This window comes from Haplochromis burtoni, unplaced genomic scaffold (assembly GCF_018398535.1).
Source record: "Haplochromis burtoni strain Fernald_Lab_line unplaced genomic scaffold, NCSU_Asbu1 Contig_616, whole genome shotgun sequence".
In the NCBI taxonomy this organism is placed as follows: Eukaryota; Metazoa; Chordata; class Actinopteri; order Cichliformes; family Cichlidae; genus Haplochromis; species Haplochromis burtoni.
In genome coordinates, this window is record NW_024582977.1 from 80531 (window position 1) to 92977 (window position 12447).

Consider the following 12447-nt stretch of genomic DNA (forward strand, 5'->3'; position numbering starts at 1 on the left):
GGAACCTCGCGGAGTGATACGTACTGTGCTTCAACATAATATTACCGTATTGTGTGTGTATAATCTCTTTTTAAGTTTTGTGGATATTATACATGGTTATGCTGAGGATATGTCGGCCAATTTCCACTGGAAATGCCTTTTGGTTAAACTGTCAGCAAGGAATTTGCATTTGCACTGTTAAATTTTTATATAACTTTAATGCACATAAAAAACAGCTGCTTGTTTAAGTGAAAATACATTGATTTTTTTTGCACTAATAAAGTTGATGAGAGTTGTAAAGTATTTTGTCTCGCGTCAATTATATTGTCAGTTATATTGTTATCGCAAATTTTAAACTATATATCTTGATAAATATTTTTGCCCAAATTGCCCTGCCCTAGCTCCCTAGTGCCAGCAGCACTCATGCAGCCCCAAACAATGACATCCCACCACCATGCTTGACTGTAGGCAAGGCACACTTGTCTTTGTACTCCTCACCTGGTTGTCCTTAGTCTACTTGTCTTCAGCAAATTGTTTGCGAGCTTTTTTGTGCATTATCTTTAGGAGAGGCTTCCTTCTGGGATGACAGCCATGTGATGCTGTGTGCGGGGTATAGTCTGAGCACTGACAGGCTGATCCTCCATGCCTTCAACCTCTGCAGCAATGCTGGCAGCACTCATGCATCTATTTTCAAAAGACAACCTTCGGATATGACGCTGAGCGTGTGCAATCAACTTTTTTCGACCATGGCAAGGTTTGTTCTGAGTGGAACATGTCCTGTTAAACCGCTGTATGGCCTTGGCCACCGTGCTGCAGCTCAGTTTCAGCGTACTGGGTATATTCTTTGCCATGATGTGCCATGTTAAACTTCCAGTGAACAGTATGAAAGTGTGAGAGCAATAACACCAAATTCAACACACCGGTTCCCCATTTGCACCTGAGACCTTGTAACACTAATGAGTCACATGACGCCAGGGAGGGAAAATGGCTAATTGAGCACATTTTGGACATTTTCACTTAGGGGTGTACTCACTTACTTTTAGGCAATAATGGCTGTGTGTTGAGCAATGTTCCCTCTAATTTTTCATGTGTCTGAGCGAACACACAAACTTCCTGAGCGGACACTTGGACCACTGTGAGTAACAGCAGACGTGTGCACTGTGGTCACGCCGCCATTGAATTTATCCAAGGTACATGGTTTATTAAAATAATCAACTGATAGCATTTACATTTATGTTAGACTACTTTTAATTAAATGCTTTAGCCCACTTACAATGAAAATTAAAACAAATCGTGTTCATGACCTGCGTAGTATGTTAACACTATTGGAAGTAAAAATAACTTGAACTCCAATTTTGAAAACACAAATTTTTTTAATTTTTTTTTGGTTATAAAGCTCTGACTTGTATTATGAGTATGAATCTGTGGTCTGGGAGAGAATCCTGTAACTCTCTGTCTGCAAAATACAGTAAATAATGACCAATGTTGGGCAATTAATTATATAGTTACTTCTTCAAAAAAGTAACTCAGTTTTGCAAACAACAGTTTTTTGCAGCTGTTTACCTAAAAATGCAGCCAAGGCAGGTTTTTTAAATAAACATTTCAAACTATTTACGGAACAATCCTGTGTTCTGCATGAAATCTGGTGCCACACAAGTTATTTGTGACACTCCAAAACATAATTTCTGTCCACGATGAGATAAAGGAGAACAACAGCCTGATACCTGCAGGCCTCCTCCAGGCCTGCAGAAGATGTATCACTCCTGTAACACCTGTAGCACTCAGTAGTCGCCTCATTGTTCTGACACACACAACAAAACCATTGTCTACATTACACACTAACTACACAAGATTTGCGCTAAACGTCGCAAATCTCTCACATCTCAAAACACTGCCGTCACTCCTAAAACTTCCCCCCTTGACTAAACAATAAATGCCATGTTGCCATATCGGTTTTTTTTGATTGGTCCACATGGTACATTTTTCCACCAATAGGAAAGGCTGGGGGAGGAGTTTGTTTTTGCTCACAGGCGCAGAGGTCGTGTCCAAATTCATGGGCTGCATCCTCCTGAGGCCGCATTTGTAGACCGATTACGTCACAGTGACGCGCCGAAGGCTGTCCAAATTCGTAGACTCCTCCGAATGTAGCCGACAAATGCGTCCTCCTTTTCCCCGAATTTTAAGGATGGGTCGGGTGTGTCCTTCGTGGCCTACCATATCCCAGAATTCATAGCCCGGCCAAATTCCAGTTTCCAACAATGGCGGCCGCTACTAAGTTTTAAAATTACTCATACTAATCTTTCTGGGTCACAAAATAAACTTTTAACATATTTTCAGGCGAGGAAGTAGTTGTGTAAACATCAAATATCTGCTCGGTTTATCAAGATATCGCATATTTGCAAAAGTGCGTCGATGTTTTCGAAGGCGTCTGCTACCCACCAGCTCGATAGCTAGCCGGGAGCTCGAGGGTTACTGATGCGGCCGAGAACGGCACAACTCCTGGCACATCATTTTCACATCACCGCGGACTTTCGCTGCTCGGGTTAAACGTAATATATAAGTCACTTAGACAACCTAAAAATGTTATTGTTGGGCTTTTTTCAGTGTTTTGTTTGTTCGTGAGTAAATCGGTTTGGCTGAGATTAAAGTTATTAGATAAGATTAGATAAAATAAAACTTTATTAATCCCCCTCCTCCTTGGTTTTTACACAGCTGACTAAACGTCAAACAGAAAACTGATTAAACAGAAGTATGAGACAGTCGAGAATTTACGCCAGTGTCCTGTTATATTTTAGATAGCAAGGAGCAGACGACCGAGTTTATTAAACTCCACTGAGACAGCGGTGACGCTAATCAGAAGGCTAGACCGTCCAATTTCACGGCCGTTTACTTCCGGCCTACCCGACCTTCTGAGGACCCGGCCCACGTAGACCGCGAAGGCCGGGTCCTCAGGAGGATGCAGCCCATGAATTTGGACACGACCAGAGTGTTTTCCTTATAAAACACCGTTTTTACCGTTTCTTCCGCAGTAAATATAAACAACGATAGTATCCAGGAAGAAAACCAAACATTGCATATATTTTTTATCATAACTCTGGTTTTACGTGGCCTATAAACACAATTTAAAAACTGGTATAAAGTCCACACTTTTTCCGTCAATTGTTCCGTCTGTCCTGCTCACATCTCCAATGGTTGTACACGTTGTCATTAACGTGGCTTCACCCCACATCAGCCACCCCACTTTGCTAGCTAAAACACCGGTGTCTGCACATAAGGACACTGTCCTAGCCGCGTATATACGAATGTCAATCGCATCATTGGCTGTGTCCCAATTCAGGGTCTGCACGCTTGAAGTACGCGCACTACGCGTACTACATACCTGTGTACTATAAGTATGAGAAGCACGAAGTGAGAGGCTTGTGAAATGGGATGGTCTAGCCTTCATAGCGCTGTTCAGGTTGCCTAGCAACCATGACACTAACAGCAAGAAAAGTTTCATACAGCATTGCCTGACAGAAATGAAGGAGAAAAAATGTTTTGTTTGTCATTCATTTTTGTCATGACATCACTTTGATTAGTTTGTGCGCAACACAGACCGTGCCAGCAGTGCGCAATTGCGCACGCGAGCAACTTAGAGGGAACATTGGTGAGTTATTTTGAGGTGACATCAAATATGCAGTGTTATACAAGCTGTACACTGACTACTTTTCATTGTATTAAAGTGTCATATCTTTAGTGTTGTCCCATGAAAAGATAGAATAAAATATTTACAAAAATGTGAGAGGTGTTTATAGTATCTCACTTTTGTCAGATACTATAACACCCCTCACTATATGGGAGATGTTTTAGTCTTAGGCGTTTCTGGGGAAATTTTTACAGTAAACAGAAGATGCACTGACAACATTTGGAATAACTGTATTATCAGTGTATGAACGTGTGTGTCAATGGGTGGATGACTGAATGTGTAAAGTGCTTGCTTCGGCAAGCGCGTACGCTAAATTGGATACGATACAGAGAAGATTAGCATGGCCCCTGCGCAAGGATGACACGCAAATTCGTGAATGTGTAAAGGGCTTTGGGGTCCTTAGGGACTAAGTAAAGCGCTATACAAATACACGCCATTTATCTTTTTTTTTTTTTTATGAAACTTTGAGTTTACTTTGGAAATATTGACCGGAAATCGTTTCGTCCTATTTACTGTTTGATTTTCGAAGGGAATCGAACCGACATAATTTTGTTTATATCGCAGTTACATCAGTTTTCGCTGGGTTAGTTGCAATATTTTCAAAAACCGAAATCAGATCTGTCCACAAACAAGCTCTGATTTTGCCGGAAGTCATTTTCATTCCGTGTAACTTGACCCGTGGCTCGTTCTCCTCCCTGTTGCTATGGTAACAGGGCTCGCCCAGGTGGAGCCACTGGCTGGCGTCTTGTTGGTCACGTGGGGGTCTGAGGAACAGTAGAGAAAGTGGTAGCTACATTCCCATTAACCGCAAATTCATGGAAACAAGCAGCTGCACTGTGATTTCTCCTCGACGAACGATCAGATGAAATTACATCAGTTTTTTCTTCCGTGGGGCAAAGTGCTTTAACGAAGACTGCTTTTAAGTCACAGCGGTCAGCAGTGATTAAGAAAAGAAATGCGGCTGTTTACAGACATTATTTGGTGGAAAACAGGTTTACTCACTGTGACATTTCGCGATTTTTCCCTCTGCTGTATTATCTTGTCTTGAGGTGGCTGTCTTTTAGACACGGTGTTCCGTTGTCTCCGCATCCTCTAGCATGAACTTGTAGCGTTGACGCCAGTATAAAAGCTACCTGCGAGGACGTGGGCAGTCCGCCATGAAAATGATGCATCATGGAATGTGAGCGTCTAAACTTTAAGCAACAATTCCACGCCGCGGAGAGTAAAAACATGGAGGTGAGGCAATAACCGACTGAGGCTGATGAAAAAGAGCCTCCCTCAGCTCGTTTTTTTGTGTGTGTGTGAATGTTTGACTCTGCTGGTCGTGGCCGACACACGCACCCAAAGGACCTGCACGGGGACGGGACGTCAGTGTGTGTGGTGATGCTTCTTCTCTATTTTTTTTCTGGTGTCAGTTTTGGTTTCTCCAGCAAGGTCTGCGCTATTCCGCAATGGCTCGATTTGAAGACGAACTGTCCGGCCGCTATGGAGGCGGCTGCCCCGCGGCCCCTGCCAGGGGGGGCAGCCGGCAGCCGGGGCCTCCGGGTGGCCAGAGGATGTACAAGCAGACGATGGCCCAGAGAGCCAGGACCATGGCCATTTACAACCCAATTCCAGTCAAACAGAACTGCCTCACCGTCAACCGCTCTTTGTTCATCTTCAGCGAGGATAATGTAATACGGAAATATGCCAAAAAGATCACCGAATGGCCATATCCTTACAACCCAGTAAACCCCCAGATAAGCCGCTCTGTCCTGTATAAAACCCGCATGCCTGACGCCGAACTCCCAGGAAATTTTAAGGGGCCTTATTTAGAGGCAGAAGAAGCCGGCATCTAGAATACTGTTTATTAATTAGTATAAATATATGTTAAGAAAGCAACAATACGTTCAGCTAAAATGTAAAACTTGCACAGCTGGCTCTCTGGTTGTTTCCAGTGTTGGTCACAAGTCCCATGCTGCTAAATGCTGTAGTCATGAGGTTTTTTGTTTTTTTTTATAATATAGCACATCTAGGTAAGAGCTGAAGTTTATGTGTGATGATATGACTATATGGGCTTCTCGGTAGATCCTTTTCTTGTCTTCTGGTGAATGCTGTGCTCTGCAGATGGTGCTGTCCAGGGAACTGAACTTCAGCAATCTGCAGGCTTTCCTCAGCAGTGAGGCGGTGGCACGCTGCATGGGTGTGACACAAAACAAACAAGCGCTGAAATGCAGCAGGTTTCAGGTTATAAAGCAGCTCATGTCTGTTTGGTAGATGTTGTGCACAGTGAGTGAATGCCACCTGCTGAGCTTTGTATGCTGACCAAAATCATTTCTTACTGGTGTGCATTTAGATTTTTTCTGAGGAAAAGTCCCTGGAAAGACACCTGTATATGTGCATGAGTGTTCATGCAATTAACTCACATTTAGTTGTGGAATAGTATCCATTGCGTAAGTCACTGGTTGGTTAACCTCTGGCATGATAAAAGTTTTCTTTTATCATTTTTAATGTCGCAGTGCATTAGTGAGCCATTTATCCTGGTGCGCTGCAGGAGGATTTACTGTGGTTCGAAGCAGTTGGAGGCCTGGTGGCTGGAATCCATCGGTCTCCTCCCTCTCCTGAGGATCCTCTCCTACTGGCCGATGTAATGTAGGGAGCGAGATACCCAAATGAGCGGTACAAATCTGCATTTAATTTCTTTTAAAAAGCAGACGTTAAATTAAACACTGAAGAACTGCTGCATATCACCAGATATGCATCACCAAGCTCCCACCACACTGGAGACTTAGAATGGTGATCACTTTGGGTTCTCTTGCTTTTGCAAAAATCAGGGAGTGTATTAGAAGATAGATATAGCTCTCTAGTAAGGTGCTAGTAAAATAGTACGACTATATTGAAGGGGCACGTCGTGAAAATATTTAGTTTACTGTACTGTATTTTTCTGTGGGTGTAGATGGAGAAAGTAACCATCTATACACACAATTATAATCAGGAGTTGTCATCCTTGATTTTTAGTGTACAAATTTGACTGGAAGTGTTTGTTATAAGTGACCAAGTTGAGGTCTGCAGATCATGAAAAGGTTTTCCTCAACTCGTGTAAGAACAAAGCTGGAAAGATTAGTTTTGTAATGTAAAAGGTTACATTGTTAAATTGTAATAAGTAATGCAATTCAATTTAAATGAAAGGAGTACAACTTATTTCAGTTAGTTTGGTACAGGAATTGCAGTGCTAGGTGTTTGGCAGATGGGAGGTAGTGCATATTCAAACTATTAAAAAAAACCCACACAGTTCAAAAGAATGCTCTAAAAATATGACAAAAATGGCATTTATAACAAACAATGTAACAAAGGTTATATTTCAAATGTAATCCACATACAAGCTTTTTATCAACATCACATTTTTACTCTGTAGTTTTTAAAACAAATTTTCCCAGTATCTGACTACAGTTACATTTATTTTATGAGTTCATTATAGAACTCTGTTGTATTAGAACTGTTATATATAATGGAATAAAAATTTCCATTACCGTTTCATTGACTTTGTTTGCAGTACAAATGTAAACATGAAAAAAACAGATATCAAAATTTGAGCCCATAATACCAAATGACTGAACCCAGTCTAGATACAGGGACGCAATTTTGCCCTTTATTCTTCTGATTATACTTACATTATTTGTGTCATTTTATTATGGAGTGCTTCCTGCATAAAGGAGTTTCTGTGCTTCCTCTTCTCCCTAAAGCAGCGTTAGCTTCCCATTTCCAATATTGTGATAGCAGCAGCAAGAGGGAAAGGGAACATTTACAAGATGGTAGTGCTGCCAAAAACACAGTAAGCTGAGCTGGAGTTGGGAGACTTAAGCAAGTTAAGATTTTCAATGGAAGTAGATATATTGGATGTTGAATATGAAGCTGCTAGGCAGCAGGGAAAGAGAGAGACCACAGAGAAGCTTTATGCATATATTGAAGGAAGACATGGTGTAACACAGGAGAATGCTAGTTGTTGGAAGAGATGGAGGCAGATGATCTGCTGTGGCAATATTACCAGTTAACATAAAAGGATAGCTTTGGTTGACCTATGAAGTGATAGCAAAAATGCCGGTGTGTCAGCATTGCTCCGCCCAGATGATTGAAACAGAGCTAGGAACTGAACTTGGAACTTAAAAAAAGTGTTGTGTTAGGAAATAATAAACAAACAAAACACACTGATTGCTGTACTGAGTCAGTCCTTGAATATATTTCTGCCACAAACTCACTCATCATCTACCCAGTTCTCTTCATTCTTACTATAAAACCCTGATGGATAGGGACATTAGTTCATGAACTATTTCTTCTTCCTTAATACATCATTTCCAAGTTGACAGTTAGTAGCTGTTTTACCTGCTCTGTTGTCTAACCTTCCATTGATTTCTCTTGGTATGACAGAAAGATGATGACAAGCAGGCTAAAAGCTTTATCACTGATGGATGAGGTAGCCACAAAAAATAACTGCTATGAAATTTAATTGTAGCTTCAAGTGCATGCACTCTGTTTCTTTGAATCTTCTCCAGTATTCCTCTCCAGCCAATCTGATACATAACCTAGCACAATCATTTCAACAGAAAGAGATGTCTGGTGCCAGTCCCAAAACTTTCTATTCATGCATAATGCTGTTACCTACCAATGTAAAGGGGGGAATGGCTTTGTGTCAACTTTCGTCAGGTTTCTATGTCTTGATTTAATGTTTGCTAGTTTTCACAAGACTTCCTTAACACTGTCACTCCATTTGAGTACATGATCTTGGCTACTATTATAGCAAACTGCATTGTGCTGGCCTTGGAACAACACCTACCGGCCTCAGACAAAACCCCAATGTCAGAGCGTTTGGTAAGTAAAAAAGCTGGTTGATTCTTTTATTGTGTTACACAATAGAAACAGCAGTTTGTAAATGCAAACACTGTGAGGATTAGCATTGTTATTTTTAACAGATGTTTTTCTTTTGTCTGGAATGCATGCATGCATGTCTCTCTGTAAGTAAATAGTTTCTATTCTGCAAACTCTGCTTCCAAAAAGTTTCTGATTTCATTCTTTCCTCTTTTACCTAACTGTGTGCTCATGGGTTTGACCATTTCAAGTAGTATCAAGTATCTAAACTGAAAAGATGTGAAGATACCAGTTTTCCCCTCAGCATGTGTCCTTCCTCCTGAGCGCTGCAGGTTGTGTAGATCCATGCAGAGCTGCCTTTGATCCCCATTGTGTCATTACCACAGGCTACCCCTGCTCCATCTTCCTCCCACCGAACTCTCTTGTCAAGTCTTTCTATTAAAGAGGGAAATAGTGGGAGTTACAATGGCAGGGCTGCTTTAGAAATTAAATACCACATACCATAGATTTCATAAAATGTCTGTGTTTGCCAAGCAAAGTTATGGAGTTGTGACAAGGGCTACAATTTAAGATTATTGCTTTGGGATTGTGTAGTGTCAAAAAAACGAATAAAAATTAAAAAGCCAAACTGAAAGCTCCCTGCTGTGATAAGGAAGCGGTTGAAAGTAGGTATCAATAGGGCTGTTCGATATAACAATATATATCGGATGACGATATAAAAATGTCTATCGTTTCATTTTACGCTATCGTTTGTTTCGTAGTGTCGCAAAATAAGCAATATTTTTTCATCGTTTTGATGGTCACTGCAGTGGCTATATTCATTTCTTAAAGTTCTCTCTTTCTCTTATATTTTATATAACCACACTACGGACGGACAAGCGCCTGTTTTTATGTGTTGTCGTTAGCAACAACGATGGTAATAGCATCGCGTGTCCGCTTGTTTATGTTCCACAAACCTTTCACAATAAAGCTCAAGATCCTGTTGAGACTTTTCAAAATAAACTGAATCACGTGAAAGAGCAGATTATTTACGGATGAGAAGTAAAAAAGAGCCGCCAGGTGCTAAAAAATAAACCTTAGACTCAAATGTTAGAACAGGCTTTTCCCCGCAGCACGCCGTGTAATAAATACTCACAAAGAAAACGGTGTCTAAATGTCTAAAAATGTATAGTTTTATGCATCGGTTAAAACACTCGACTCCAGCTACAGGACGCCCAGCTGGAAACACTTCCACTTCCAGCAAAGATTCACAGAATTTACAGAAAATGTTACATTTTTGTGATTTATATCGTTATCGGGACGATAGAATTGTTATATTGGGATATGAGATTTTGGTCATATCGCACAGCCCTAGGTATCAATACAGAAGGGGGAATAATTATTTGATCCCCTGCTGAATTGGTAAGTTTGCACACTTACAAAGAAATGAACAGTCTCTAATTTTATGGTAGTTTCATTTGAATGAAGAAACAAAATATCAGCTAGAAATAAAATAAATAAATAAAAAAAAACACTAAAGAAAAAATTAGTATTTGATCTCCTACAATCCAGCCTTAATTCTGGCTCCCACAGATTCGCCGTGTGGTCATGTGTGCTCACACAGATTGCAATCAGTTAGTCAATTAAATACATTTGGTCTGTCAAAGGACATCAGGGACAATATTTTAGACCTGTGGAAGGCAAAAACAGGCTACAAGACCATCAGCGAGGAGCTTAGGGAGAAGGTAACTACTGGTGGTGTGATATTCTGTCGCTCTCTAATAAAATTAAATGATCATAAAACTAAAAAACAAATCTACTATAAGAATTAGAGACTGTTCATTTTTTTCCAAGTGAGCAAACTTACAAATTCAGCACAAGATCAAATAATTATTTCCACTACTGTGTAGTCTTTTGTATGATTTTTATAATCTCTTATACTCTATTAATTGTTGATTTGGTTATTTGAAAAAAAAAAAAGGTCTGTTATTCTATTTCACTGCAAGGGAAGTAGTAGAATTCGCCTGTTTGAGGTAACAAAGATATTAGTTGCACTTTTATCAACATGTAATTAACCAAAATGGTGCCTTCAATGAGGTTTCAAGGCATTTGATAAAAGCAGCTATAGATCACTTTTATGGTGATCACACTACTATTTGATGTTGCCATCCAAGTCAGTGCACCCTTTATGCTGATGGATGAACAGGCTGTAGCATGAATGTAGCGTGCCTGTAATGTTACTATGTTACTCTCAGTCTCTCTGTACAAAAAGTTTCATTTTTAAGAGGAAGTTAAAATACTGCTCGAAAACGAGCAGGAGGACATCTGCATGTGTAATTGCATTGTAATGGGCAAAATTGGATTAGGGTTATATTATATGTCGGAGTATTCTGAGGTGTGAAGTTGATAACAGATCGCTTAACCGTAACCAATTATTGATTAATGATTACCTTTATGATACCTTTTGGAGTTTGTTTTTTGAATAGATTGAATAGATGCCTTGACCTAAGTTTGAGTACTTTTTTAAAACCTCTTCTCACTTTAAACTCTATTAAGTTAATGGAGTGATGAAGCCGAATTAATTATACTGAATCAGTCTACCAGCACTAGTTACACCATGTGTTATTCCTTTTACTGGGGGACACCTCTAGTTTTCTAAATCGTTTCCAGAACTCACAGATTCACAGGGGAAAAAAGGTTTCGATTTTTCGTAGTTATAGTTCTTTTGGTGGGTTAAAGCATCTGTAGAGCTTGCTTTGTAGAGGATCACGGACACTTAATGATCTAGACCCTTCTTTTTCATTGTGTATTATTTCACATTATCTGTCTCAATCTTTATAAATTTATGTCTGCAGTTTCAGAAATCCTTTGCTCTTCTTTCCTCTTACAGGATGACACAGAACCCTACTTTATTGGAATATTTTGCTTTGAGGCTGGCATCAAGATCATTGCCCTGGGCTTTGCGTTCCACAAAGGCTCCTACCTGCGTAATGGCTGGAATGTAATGGACTTTGTGGTGGTCCTAACAGGGTGAGTAGCACAGGCCTAATGGCTTATGTAGCTGCTAACTGACAGAGCCGATGGGCAACAGCGATTAATGAGAGGCGGGAGAGAGCTTTGTTGTGTATGTGTGTGTGTTGCATTTCTAATGATCAGTAGAGCTGAGCCATTCCAGATGGTTGGGTGTTTTCTTCCTGTCTGAATAATCAGTGTCTCAGTAAGGGGAATTGTCTGCAGTAGATGTGCAAAACAGAAGGAAATCAGAGAACACAGCACAGAAAGGACTATAATACAAATCCAGTAAAAGGTTCTTTCTTTCTGTTTTTCATCTTTAAAATCATGAAAAACAAACGGATTTTCGAGTAATAGCAAGTTTTGTTTTTTTCAGGGGATTGTGTTGAGTTTAAGGCCATGGCTAGTTCCTTCTGACCACTCTGATGAAAGCACTTAGTTGTGGTTTTAAGAAATTTAGAATAGATGGTACAAATCTTTTTGGAAGTCTGTCTCAAACATGCATCAGTTTCTGTCATGTTTGTGTTGAAAAATTTGGCCAAGTTAACAAAGGATATATCTACACTGTAGATATTTCCCCAAAAAATGTAAGCAGAAACACAAGTAAAGTTGACTTTTTCATAGAGTCAAACTGTAAGAGTTTAGTTTACTTTGTTAACGTTGTATTTATTCTTGTGACTTAAGATAAGATAGCTCTTTATTGTCATTGCACAGTCATACATAGTACAGTAGTACAATGAAATTGGAAAAACTGTCCTGCGTCGGCACTACATATAACACAACACGACACGATATGACACATCACAACAGCAACAAACAACACAACACAGTATATTAACTTAGTATAAAAAAGAAGAATAAGTGTATGTGTATTGCACACTGTTATTATTGCACATTAATTGATTATTGCACCTTGTTATAAATATAAATATTTTGTTATTGTTTTAAAC

The 12447-nt window shown here is 39.9% G+C and overlaps 1 protein-coding gene and 1 non-coding gene across 2 annotated transcripts in view; both read left to right on the forward strand.

Moving 5' to 3' along the window:
• Nucleotides 1-3950: 3950 nt before the first annotated feature.
• LOC121812486 lies at nt 3951-4056 on the forward strand. Its single transcript, XR_006053087.1, has one exon. It is a non-coding gene; the product is annotated as a U6 spliceosomal RNA (small nuclear RNA).
• A 70-nt stretch (nt 4057-4126) lies between these two features.
• LOC102295138 (voltage-dependent N-type calcium channel subunit alpha-1B) overlaps nt 4127-12447 on the forward strand; it is a 197892-nt gene continuing 189571 nt past the window's right edge. The window contains exons 1-3 of the mRNA XM_042214834.1: nt 4127-5375; nt 8404-8509; nt 11376-11515. Coding sequence (XP_042070768.1) covers nt 5116-5375; nt 8404-8509; nt 11376-11515 — 506 coding nt within the window. The 5' untranslated portion in view covers nt 4127-5115. The remainder of the gene's footprint in view (nt 5376-8403; nt 8510-11375; nt 11516-12447) is intronic.